At 35.6% G+C, this 13,059-nt stretch overlaps 1 protein-coding gene across 1 annotated transcript in view; it reads right to left on the bottom strand.

Moving 5' to 3' along the window:
* The window catches only part of NUP98 (nucleoporin 98 and 96 precursor), a 115,235-nt gene that overhangs the window by 37,677 nt on the left and 64,499 nt on the right, over window positions 1-13,059 (bottom strand). Inside the window, exons 16-20 of the mRNA XM_039252054.1 lie at window positions 10,812-10,867; window positions 10,128-10,241; window positions 9,154-9,292; window positions 2,414-2,591; window positions 1,389-1,553 (exon numbers count right to left, since the gene is read on the bottom strand). Coding sequence (XP_039107985.1) covers window positions 1,389-1,553; window positions 2,414-2,591; window positions 9,154-9,292; window positions 10,128-10,241; window positions 10,812-10,867 — 652 coding nt within the window. The remainder of the gene's footprint in view (window positions 1-1,388; window positions 1,554-2,413; window positions 2,592-9,153; window positions 9,293-10,127; window positions 10,242-10,811; window positions 10,868-13,059) is intronic.

The following is a 13,059-nucleotide window of genomic DNA, read 5'->3' on the forward strand; positions in this document are numbered from 1 at the left end:
AGTGTTATCATAGAAGTGCATAGTTTCTCTTACTATTTGTATTCTGGAAATTAAACAGACTAAAAACCACGGTTATCAAGATATGTTATATAGATTTGCTCTAACCACAGATGAAGCTTTTCTTTCTCAGCTGCATCTTTAGGATCTTAACAATTACTTTTATTAGCAGAAAAGAAGGCTATCTGACTCTTATCCTAAGAAATACATATAAGATGAAAAAATACTTTGGAAAGAAAGGGATTATACAAAGCATATGATTCAGAAAAAAATGAACGTGGAAAACTGGAAAACCAAGTCCATTTACAGCATTTCTTTAGTTCAGAAGAGATTTCTTAGCGGTTTTATGCTACAAAGATTATGAACATAAAAGTCAGTATATTTCCCATTTCCAACTTGTATCACACCCTCCCTCTCACCTTGTACGCGCAAATCTGAACATACATACACAACAATCTCCAGAAATGCCTCCCAAGAAATTATTTAATAAATCATAAAAATCGCACATTTCAGCAGCCATAAGAATTGTAGCACAAAAAATTCCAAAGGCCCTGCTTTTAGCAGCTGAGAGGTAGAGGATGCTTTACAAAGAAATTCTATATTAATTTCTCTCTTTTGAGGGAGTATGGCGGCAAAGAAAAAATTGTTTTGTAACTTGATTGAATATAAATGACATCCAAAGTAAAGTAAAACTCTTCATGAGCTGGCAAAGAAACTACCTGATATTTAAATTACAAACCTTTCCTAGACGGACAAAATGTTTATATTGGCTTAACAATACTGAAAAAGAGTATGATACAAATAATTGCAATAAACAATGTAGCCCCTACTCTCACCACGCCAAATAATTCATTTATACTCTAAAACTTGATCTATTTTCAGAAAAATTATATATTGTTAAAATACAAATATCAAGAGGTTACCTGAATATAAGCAAACAACTTGAGAAAAATGGAGTTAAAAAACCCTTGCAGAAAGCGAGTTGAGCTTTTAAAAAACCACGGAGGTAAAAAACAAGATTTAAACTGCACATGAGATAGTCAACAAAAGTAGAATTTACTTTTTATCAACCCACACAAGCAAAATGCTATCTTAAGTTGATCACTGAGCAGAGAATTCAGCAAGTCCAAATGAAAGAGAGGGAGGTGTTTAAGAATGGTAATCTGTAGAAGGAATGATCCAAACAGCATGAGAATTCCTTAAATCTTTCAATTAAAAAAAAGATGCCAGGACCACCTCATGCCCTCCCTTGTACTTGTCTCAACGTGACTGCCAATACATTTGTACTCTTCAAAGTTCCAGGGGTCATAAAACAGCTTTGTACTAGCTGAATGACTTGCTTTCAACTTCTGTATCACGGATTCCTTTCAAATTCACTGTCCTGTCTCTACCTGGGGTGGAGGTGCTGGCTTGCCATTAAGAGCCATCTGGAATGGGATGGCCTGGCCCGCAGGAGGCAAAGGGGCAGTCTTCAACTTCTTTGTACTAGTTTTGGATGGTCGTTCCTCCTCTTCTTCATCAGAATCCTGAAGGCCATACTTAGAAAAATGGGAGACCTAAGGAAGAGAAGAATTCAACAAAATCAGAAAAATGTTTTAAAGATTTTAAAGTAATCTCTATACCCAATGTGGGGCCCAAACTTACAACCCCAAGATCTAGAGTCACATGCTCTAGTGACTGAGCCAACCAAGCGCCTCAGTATCCAACAAAATCAATTTTAACACTTAAATTCCTAAGAGCTTCCACAATATTCATCCTTGCAATCTTGCAGAATTCACTTAAAAATTGATATCAAAATATTTAAGGCATAATGAAATGTCATTATACTTTCCTGCTGTCCCTAGATTTAGGTGATTAGTACATGTACTAGTTGCTCTATACAATTACTAAATTATTAATACAGGAAACCAAATCCAGAAACACTGTTGCTATTTTCATATCTATATGCTGCCTAGTTGTTCACTACCTACACGAGGACCTTCAACTAGTTAAATAACCAAACTGGCCCAGAAGAAAAAGTAACCACTGGTTTAAACTATCAAGGAAGGGAGGAAGTCAATGTCTTCATCCCCAGAAATCTTTAAATGAATGACAATTCAGAAAGAGTTGATATCAAGAGGCAAAAATTCTGCCTCATGTCTCTAATGATGTGTCCTTAGAAAAACCACTCCTTAGAAGGATATTTAAATGCTCATAAGATGGGGTAGAGCACGTGAATTATGAACATAAAAGTTTTTAATGGCTCCTTATTGTTCTGAGGTTTAACTAAGACATATAATTTAGATCAAATCATGATGCACCTCTACATCTGTTTCATAATGTGTAAAAATAAGAAGAATTTAAGAGAGACTCTCTTCTAACACGTTTTGTTACTATAACCACAGTTTACAGAAACTAGGTTAAGTTGACTATATACCTTAAATACCCAAGAACCTGTTTCGGGACGGTACTCTTTGAATTGAGCTCCCTGTTTCCTTGAAACTGCTTCCAATCTGCCCTCATAGTTCATATCAGCAAGTCGATCTGGGCTCTTTATTAAACAACGAGATGTTTTATCTGTTGGCCAAACTCCATCCAGTGTAACTTCGGCCTTCCTGTAATGTACAACCAAGTAAAGTGTAAATGTTCATACTTAAGACCAGAAAGCCAAGCAGCATCTATATAAAGGTACCTGTGTTACTCTGGAATTATTCTATAGGTGTTACATAAACTTGAGTCTTGCCTCCTGGGGTAGATAAGCTTAAAAGCAAAGAATCACTCCCACATCAAGTAACGCAATATCTGGTTCAAGAGTCAAACTCCATTTACTTTAAACTACCATGACACATCAATTATTTCCAATAAAATTTTAATTGACACTTAAGCTATGCATCCTTGATCAAATTCAGTGCTAACAGTCCAGATCTAGGACTGAAGTCTTGGTGAAGGTCTTCAAGTGTTATTGTACTTAACATTAATAACAGCAGCAACTACTACTGATTAACAAATGAACAAATGCTTCCAGAATGAGGTATCAGGAATACCATAATATTAACCATTAAATAATGAGTGTGAAGAGGACTCGAATTGCATTATGGTACACCTTCTAATACCAATATGTGAGATCAAGGACTGTGTTCTATTCATTCTGTATGACTTACACCTAGTACAGTGACGAAGTAAATAATAGATGACTTAAAGAAAAAACTTTTATTAAGTAACCTCTTACACCCAAAGTGGGGCTTGAATTTACAACCCCACGATCAAGAGTCACATGTTCCAACAACTAAGCCAGACAGGTGCCCCCAAATCACTTTATTTTTAATAGAGTATAAATAATCGCAATATTTAATAGATGACTTTTTAAAACATTATTCTTTTTAGTGAGAAAAAAGACATAACACAACATTTACATCTTAAAAAAGAAATTTACCACCTCAATCCTTTCTAACTATACCATTCAGTAGTGTTAAGTATATCCACACTGTTGTGCAACCAATCTCCAAAACTTATTCATCTTTCACAAATAAAACTTCACTTAAAAAAACAACAACTCCCCTACCTCCACCCACTGGCAACGACTATTCTACTGTTTGTTTCTATGAATCTGACTTTGTAGATGGTCTTAAATAAGTGGAATCATACAATATTTGATGTTTCATGACCAGTTTATTTAGGTCCTCAAAGTTTATCCATGCTTTAGGATATGTCAGAACTTTCTTCCTTTGTAATGCTACATAATATTCCATTGTGTGTAAAAATATTTTATCTGTTCATCTGTCTATGGATATTTGGGTTGCTTCTACCTCTTTGCTATTATGAATAGTGTTAAGAACACAGGTGTGTAATCACCCATGGGTGTGAGATCCTGCTATCAATTCATCTGGATATATACCCAGAATATATCTACGTCTATATCTATATCCATCTATATATCTACACACCCAAGTGTATAGATATATATCTACACACCCACATGTACAGATATATATCTACATAGATAAACACACACACATATATATACACATGTATATATGTACATTGCTTTCAATTCTTTAGGAATTGATGGATTATTTTTAATTTTGAGGAATTACCATACTCATTTCCATAGTAAGTGCACAATTTTACATTCTCACCAAGATATACAAAGGTTCCGATTTCTCCATATCCTTGCAACTTGTCTCTTTTTTTAAACTTAGTAACCATCTGGATCAGTATGATTGCTCACTGTGGTTCTGATTTGCATTTCCCTAATTATTAGAGATGTTGATTACCTTTTCATATGTTAGTTGGCCATCTGTATATTATCTCTGGAGGCATGTCTACTGAAGTCCTTTGCCCATTTAAAATTTTTTTTGGTATTTTTGTTGTTGTTGAGCTGTAGTTCTTCGTATTAACCACTTACCAGAAATGTGATTTGTAAACATTTGCTCCCATTCTGCAGGCTGGCTTTTCATTCTGTTGCACGTGTTCATAGATGTACAGGATTCTTATATTTTAATGTAGTCTAATTTGTTCATTTTCACTACTGTTGCCTGTGCTTTTAGTGTTGTATTCAGGAAATCCTTGTCAAAATATAATGATGTGGGAAAAAGAAGGTCGCAGGGGACGGACCTGGGTGGCTCAGTTGGTTAACTGTCCAACTCTTGATTTCAGTCAGCTCAGGTCATGATTTCATCGTTAGTGAGTTTGAGGCACACATCAGGCTCTGTGCTAGGAGCAAAGAGCCTGCTTAGGATTTTCCATCTCCCTTTCTCTCTGCCCCTCCCCCCATTCCTTCTCTCTCAAAAATAAACAAACATTAAAAACAAAATAAAAGAAAAATGTCTCTTCAACAAATGGCATTGGGAAAACTGGACAGGAATATGCTAAAGAATAAAACTGGACCACTTTCTTACCTCATATACAAAACTAAATTCACAATGGATTAAAGACCTAAATCTGAGGCCTGAAACCATAAAAATCCTAGAAGAGAACACAGGTAGTTAACTTCTTTAACATCAGTCGTAGCAGCTTCTTTCTAGATATGTCTCCAGAGGCAAGAGAGACAAAATAAAAAATAAACTATTGAGACTATATTAAAAAAAAAATTTTTTAATGCTTTATTTATTTCTGAGAGAGAGAGAGAGTGTGAGAAGGGGAGGGTCAGAGAGAGAAGGAGACACAGAATCTGAAGCAGGCTCCAGGCTCTGAACTAGCTGTCAGCAGAGACTGACATTGGGCTCGAACCCACGAACCATGAGATCATGACCGGAGCCGAAGTCGGATGCTTAACCGACTGAGCCACCCAGGTGCCCCTGGAGAATTTTTTAAAATAAAAAAAACTTCTACACAATGAAGGAAACAGTCAACAAAACCAAAAGGCAACCTACAGAATGGGAGAAGATACTTGCAAAGGACATATCTGATAAAGGGCTAGTATCCAAAATACACAAAGAACTTATAATACTCCATACCCAAAAAATGAATAATTTAATTAAAAATGTACAGAAGACAGGAACAGTTTTCCAAAGAAGATGTAAAGATGGCCAAAACACATAAACAGATGCTCACCCTCATTCATTATCAAGGAAATGCAAGTCAAAACTATAATGAGGTATCACTCACACCTGTCAGAATGGTTAAAATCAACAACACAAGAAACAACAGGTATTTGGTGAGGATGTGTAGAAAAATGAACCCTTTTGCACTGTTGGTGGGAATACAAACTGGTGCAGCCACTGTGGAAAACAGTATGGAGATTCCTCAAAAAGCTAAAAATAGAACTACCCTTTGATCCAGCAATTGCTCTATGAGGTATTTACCCGAAGAATTCAAAAATACTAATTCAAATGGGTACATGCACCCCAATGTTTACAGCACTATTATCAAATTATGGAAATAGTCCAAGTGTCCATCAACTGATGAATGGATAAAGTAGTACACACACACACACACACACACACACACACACACACCATGAAATATTATTCAGCCTTTAAAAAGAATGAAATCTTGCCATTTGCACCAACATGGATGGAGCTAGAGAGTATTAGGCTAAGCAAGATTACTCTGAGAAAGACAAATACCGTATGATTTCACTCATATGTGGAATTTAAGAAACAAAACAAGCAAGCAAAGAGGGGTTAAAAACAACAACAAGAGGGGCGCCTGGGTGGCTTAGTCAGTTAAGCATCCGACTTTTGCTTAGGTCATGATCTCGCGGTTCGTGGGTTCGAGCCCCGCGTCGGGCTCTGTGCTGACTGCCAGCTCAGAGCCTGGAGCCTGTTTCAGTCTGTGACTCCCTCTCTCTCTGACCCTCCCCTGCTCATGCTGTCTCTTTCTCTCTCTCCTAGAAATAAATAAAACATTTAAAAAAAATTAAAACAAACAAACAAACAAGAAAAGACACTACAGAGAACAAACTGATGGTTACCGGGGCGGGGTGGGGGGGTTGATAGATAGGTAATGGGGATTAAGGAATGCACTTGCTGTGATGGGCAGTGGGTGATGTATGGAAGTGAATACCATACTCTTGAAACTAATGTTATATTGTATGTTAACTAAAAACTCAAATAAATCACTGTGTACCTGAAACTAACATTATACTATATGTAAACTAAAAACTTAAATATATATGAGAGAGAGAGTGTCATAAAACTTCTCATATGTTCTACTTTAAGAGTTTTATAAATTTTAGGTCTTATCTTTGGTCCATTTTGAGTTTGTTTGTTTTTTTTTTTAATATGGCAGAAGAGCACAACTTGATTCTTCTGCATATAGGTTTCTCAGAATCATTTGATAAAGACATTGTTCTTTCTCCACTGAATGCTCTCAGCAGCCCTGTCAAAAATATCTACATATATGAGGTACAATGCTGCTAGCATCTGACAGGAATTCCAATCCAAGAATATGAGATAACTTCCCATTTATTCGTCGTCTTTGATTTCTTTCAGCTTTTGCTTCCCCGGTTAAGCTTGTACCTAAGTAATTTATTCTTTTTGATGGAACTGTTTTCCTTTTTTGACTGTTCATTGTTATTATTTAGAAACTCCATTGATTTTTGTATGTTAATTCTGTATCCTGCTCCCTTGCTGAATTTATAACTGTTTTTTTTTTTTTATGGAATCTAGGTTTTTCACATAAGATCATGTCATCTCTGCAAAGAGATATTTTACTTCCTCCTTTCCAATCTGGATGATGCCTTTTTTTCTTTGGAGAGAGAAAGAGAGAAAGACAGAGTGAGTATGAATATCTTAAGCAGGTTCCATGACTTGCACAGAGCCCAATACAGGGCTCGATCTCACAACTGTGAGGTCATAACCCGAGCTGAAATCAAGAGTTGGACGCTTAACTGACTGAGCCACCCAGAGCCCCCAGGACGATGCCTTGTATTTCTGTTCCTGCATAACTGCTCTGACTAGGGCTTGTAGAATTATACTAAATGAAAGTGGCAAAATGGGCATCCCTTTTCTTATCCTGATTTTTAAGAGGAAAAGCTTTCACTCTTTCACCACTGAGCATATTCTCTGTGGACTTTGAAAACATGGCCTCCATTAAGTTAAGTTAGTTTCCTTCTATCTCTAGTTTGTTGAGTGTCTTTTTCATGTAAGGGTATTGTATTTTGTCAAAATGCTTTTTCTCATCAGTTGAAATTATCATGTGATTTTCTTCCTTCATTCTACAAACATAATGTATTATAAGATCAATTTTTCTATGCTGAACCTTCCAGGAATAAATCCTTGATCATGGTGTAAAGTCCCCTTGATGTACTACTGAAATCCATTTGCTAAAACAATTGGCCACAGAACAATGCAGGTATTGGATACCAACCCCCTGCACAGTTGGAATCTGTATATCTTTGACTCCCACAAAACTTTATTAATAGCCCAGCTGACTAGAAGCCTTACTGATAACATAAAACCATTGACTAACACATATTTGGTATGTGTACTATATATTCTATTTATATTAAAGTAAGCTAGTAAAAAGAAAAATGTTAAGAAAATTATATGGAAAATGCAGTTACAGTACTGTACTATTTAAAAAACCCATGTATGTGGGCCCACACAGTTCAAGGCCAAATGCATATTTTGTTAAAGATATTTACTTTAGTATTCATTAAGGATATTGATCTGTTGTCTGAAGTCAGGTGGTTGAAGGCTTTTTGGGGTATGGGGGTGGGGAGTAGTTTTTGATTACTGATTCAATTTCCTTATTATAGTGTGGTAGGGTCCCCTGCCTAAGGAGAGAGAAAGGAAAAAAAAAACCCTCAAGGCAACCTGGCTATACGTGTACATGACAATATACCTCATGACCTTGTAATATGAGACCACTTAATCAGACTGCATGTTTGTGTGTTACTATATAAGACAGACAAATAAAAAATGTATTAAAAAAAACTATGCCATGTGGCATTCGGGGCTCATTCTTTGTGTATGAACCCAACTGAGTCATGCTGGCATAAATAAAGTTGCTTCCTGGAAAGAAAAGCCTCAGGGCCACGACTCCCTGTATGAGAATCCTGCTATGATAGGAAATATATAATAATTATTATAGTTACAGGTCTATTCTGAATTTCTACTTCTTCATGGTTCAATCTTGGTAGATTGTGAACATAAATTATTTTACCTGTGGCTCTTTCACGTGTCTAAAGAGGTATCACAAGCTAGTTTCTCCAAATAAAATATAGAGAAAGTTAAAGATGCTCATAGCAGACACAAGGAAAAAAAGTACTATTAAAAAGTATTTTGGGAAAGTAACCATTGGACCTGATAATATCAGGGAGTCAGAAAGTCCTAGTGTTGCATTTCTTTACCATTTTTACTTTTAAATTAGAGAAACAATAATCATATACGATATAGTAAACCAGAAAAGCAAGTTGCAAGAAAATGTATATAATATGAAAAAAATGTGATTTAGCCTATTATTTTTTTCCTTAAAAAAATTGTTTTTAATGTTTATTTTGAGAGAGTGCAAGTGAAGGGGGGAGGGGGAGAGAGGAAGAGAAGGGGAGAGAAGATGGGGGTAGGTGGGATTCAAAGCAGGCTCCAGGCTCTGGTCAGCACAGAGCCCAACAGGGGACCCAAACCCATAAACTGTGAGATCATGACCTAAGCCGAAGTTGGAATCTTAACCAACATAGCCACCTAGGCACCCCAAGCAGATTATTTTCTAAATACATAAATGAATTCATACCTATTTAGCCCTTCACCCACAGGTGGTTTTTGGTTATCATCTAAGTAGACAATCACTTCTTTCCTTCGAATATGCACAATATCATCCAAATTTAGATTTGTCAAATTCACGTCTCCTTCAAAATAGATTGAGCCATAACCTACAAGTCAAAGCAAACAGTTAAAAACGCATCCTGTATAGAAGGCAAATAACCTATTTTATACTTCCAGTGACTAAATAATTAGAAGAAACAAGCAGCTTTAAACGTCAATCAGGATTTTACTTATGTAATTTTCTTAGCAATTTTAAATAATCTCTACATTCAATATGGGGCTCAAACTCACAACCCAGAGAAGAAGAGTCACATGTTCCAATTTGAGCCAGCCAGATGCCACTAAATATTAGTATTTTAAGTCACCTGGTTATACTTTCATTGGGTTATTTTGTCCATAGTACCTATCAGAGGTTGACATCAAATATAGTTATCTAGTTTAACATCTACATTTCTATAGCACTTATCCTCAAAACAGCCTTCTTAAATCACTTTCAAGTATCTGTACTACTGCTACATAAACAACCCTTACTTAGTACCTAGCTTGCAGTATGAGTTAAAATACCTGAGTGTTCTTTTTAAAATATAATATAGCAAGATGAGATTTTTCCCCCCAGAAAAAGTCATCTGTATTAACTTAGTATGAAGTTAAACCTAAATACTACTCATCTTTTATTATTCAACTTTCTCTTAGTATTTCCTTGCTGTCTTATTTTCTTTAATTGTAGATAACTCCAATGAGCCAAATAGTTACCAAAGAATGTTACATAACTGTAAGCTTGTTTTGTTACTTGTGAGCTAAAGTGTCTACCATGAAGGTCCAGATGGGTCCAAATACAGGGGAAAAAATGGATTCAGCTATCAAGAACTTCTTTTACTTAATTACAAAAATAAAGTGAAGATCTTCGGCTTAAACACTATAAACTTCTATATTCACACTCACCTTTACGACCAATAGTGAAGTCAGAGACAATGCACTCTCCTTTTTCATTGGTAATTTTAGCAAGGTCATCCATAGATGGAATAGTATAGTAACCAACCTTAGTGAGAACGATGCCTGTGACAAAAAAAAAAAACAGCAAATACAGTATTAATTGTAACTGCCCTTAGGTAGAGGAATCTTCATAATATTTATGTCACTTTTTCCTTTTTGAAAAATAATCACCTAAAAGTTAAAATAATCAGTAACTACATGATTAAATAAAGAGAAAATATATAGGAATAAAGCATTTTTCCAAATTCATTTTCTAAGAAACACTATGCCTAAGAGAAATTGGTTTTTTGTTTGTTTTTGTTTAAAGATTCCTGGTCAAGTAAGTTTGGGAAATATGCACATGACAGTATGTTACAGGCTCTGAGAACCTGCCAAATAATTAAGTCTATTTAACTTTACTTAATCCAGTGCTTCTCAAGCTAAATTAACCACAGAATCTTCTTTTCATATGGCTTCTATTGGCATACTGTACTATGAAACATAATCAATAACATAAGTTCTGAGAAAGGCTTACTTAAGACCTTTTTCTTTTATTCTACAGATGAAAATTCCAAAACCCAACGTGGAAAGAACCTGCCCTGATTACCAAGTAATTCACTGGTATAGGCAGAGTTGTAACTCCAAAGTCAATACGTGTTATTTCATAGACTGTCTTCCATAAATCTCTTTTATCTTTCAAATTTGCATCCCTAAATAAAGAGCTGAAATCAAGATGAAAAATCTGACATGAGGGGTGCCTGGGTGGCTTAGTCAATTAAGGGTCTGACTCTTGATTTCGGCTCCGGTCATGATCTCACAGTTCATGGGTTTGAGCCCTGCACTGGACCCATGTCCAGTGCTGGGCTCCATGCTGGCAGTGCAGAGGCTGATGAGGATTCTCTCTCTTAAAATAGATTAAAAAAGGGAGAGAAGAGGGAGAGGGAGAGGAAAAAGGAAAAAGGAAAAAGGAAAGGAAAGGAAAGAAAAAGAGAAAAATCCTACATGAGAAAGTCTCAAGAACAAATGGACACTTAAAGGTCTAAATTAGTGTTATTTAAAAACAAAAAAAGAGGTCTAAATTAGTGTTATTTTTACAAGTATTAACTAGGTAGGTTTCTGAAGAACTCAAGAAAACAGAACACTGGTATGCTTGTTGTAATTACCCCATCTCCCATTTATAGGTACAAATTAGGCTAACTTGCTTTGTGAGAGAGAGAATTTGATCAAACTCCATCCTCCAGCAATGCCCACTTGTATACTTAATGTGTTTCTCCACTGGCAATGTTTAGAGAGGTATTAGAGTGTCCTTGGAGATAGAAGTTTAAATTGGGAGGTGACCAACAAGGTCAATGAGAAAACAAAGAGCAATTAAAAAAAAAAACCTAGACTGGGTATTTGAAAAATAAATGTAGTATCATAACGAATTCATGTAGATACACCCACAAATAAATAAAATGTTTCCACAGGGCACCAAGTGACCAGAAAATATGTGTGAAGGCAATAAGATAATTAGATAAAGAAAAATGTTACAGACACTGCAAGATTAAAACAACCCGAATGTTCACTAACAGAGAATGGATAAACCAAATGTGGCATATTTATAGTAGTGGAACATTATTCAACAATAAAAAAGGATGAACTGTTGATATATTGTGGATTAAATCTCATAAAAATTATAGACTCAAAAAGAATATATATAGTATTATTCCATTTATATAATTTAAAGAATAGGCAAAAGTAATCTATGTGACAAAAACCAGACTGTTAGACTTCTGGGGATGGGGACATAAAAAAAAGTTTCCATTATATACATTCAGTATATATATGTCAAAATTCATTGAAATAACTACTTAAGATCTGTGCACTTCACTATATGTAAATTGTATCTGCTAAAAAAAGGGGGGGGAGAGAAAGATGGGGGGAGGAATGTGATTACATTCATCAAAACCCAAATGAGGGGTGCCTGGGTAGCTCAGTTGGTTAAGTGTCCGACTCTTGACTCTGGCTCAGGTCATGATCTTACAGTTTGGGGGTTTGAACCCTGTGTTGAGCTCTGTGCTGACAGCGTGGAGTCTGTTTGGGATTCTCCCTTTCCCTCTCTCTCTCTGCCCCTCTCCTGCCCATGCTCTCACTCTCACAAATAAATAAACATAAAAAAATCTCAACAACCCAAATAAGATGTTAGGTCAATACAGAAAAAAAGGCAAGCTTTAAGTAACCAATCAAGACACTATAATCTTGTAGTTTGCATCATTTCTTTCATAGATCAGTTGGGAAAAAACTAATCAGTTCACTGTTGAGGGGGAAAAAAAGTACAGAACTGAGGTGATAATAAATAACCATAGCAAATTATACCATTTGAATCCCTATAAATTTTAGTCATTATGGTTTATATACTATGCTAATTCAAATCTCAAAACCCTTATGTGATAATTATCACTATTATTTTAATTAAAAAAACTAGTAAGCAATCTGAGTTTATAAAGCTAGGAAGTAGGAGGATAGTTTCTTTGGCTATAAAATTTGGGATCTTTAAACTATGCCAGGATAATTAATGGCATCAATTTAACTACTCCAAAAATATAGAAAGTATGTGAATTAAAAAACAACCAAAGCAGGGGCACCTGGATGGCTTGGTCAATTAAGTGTCTGACTTTCGATTTCAGCTCAGGTCATGATCTCACAGTCCTGAGATCAAGCCCTGTGTTGGGCTCCATGCTGAGTGTGAAGCCTGCCTGGGATTCTCTCTCTCTCTCTGCCCCTCCCCTGCTCATGTGAGTGCACTTTTTCTCTCAAAATAAATACATTAAAAAAAGAATCAACCAAAGTATAAGTGAAAAGGTTTAAATGTTAACTTCTAGAAAATGCAATAAAATTACAAAAAAAAAAAAAAAGAAAAAAA

This window comes from Hyaena hyaena, unplaced genomic scaffold, assembly GCF_003009895.1.
Source record: "Hyaena hyaena isolate Hyena2069 unplaced genomic scaffold, ASM300989v1 scaffold_406, whole genome shotgun sequence".
NCBI classification, from domain to species: domain Eukaryota; kingdom Metazoa; phylum Chordata; class Mammalia; order Carnivora; family Hyaenidae; genus Hyaena; species Hyaena hyaena.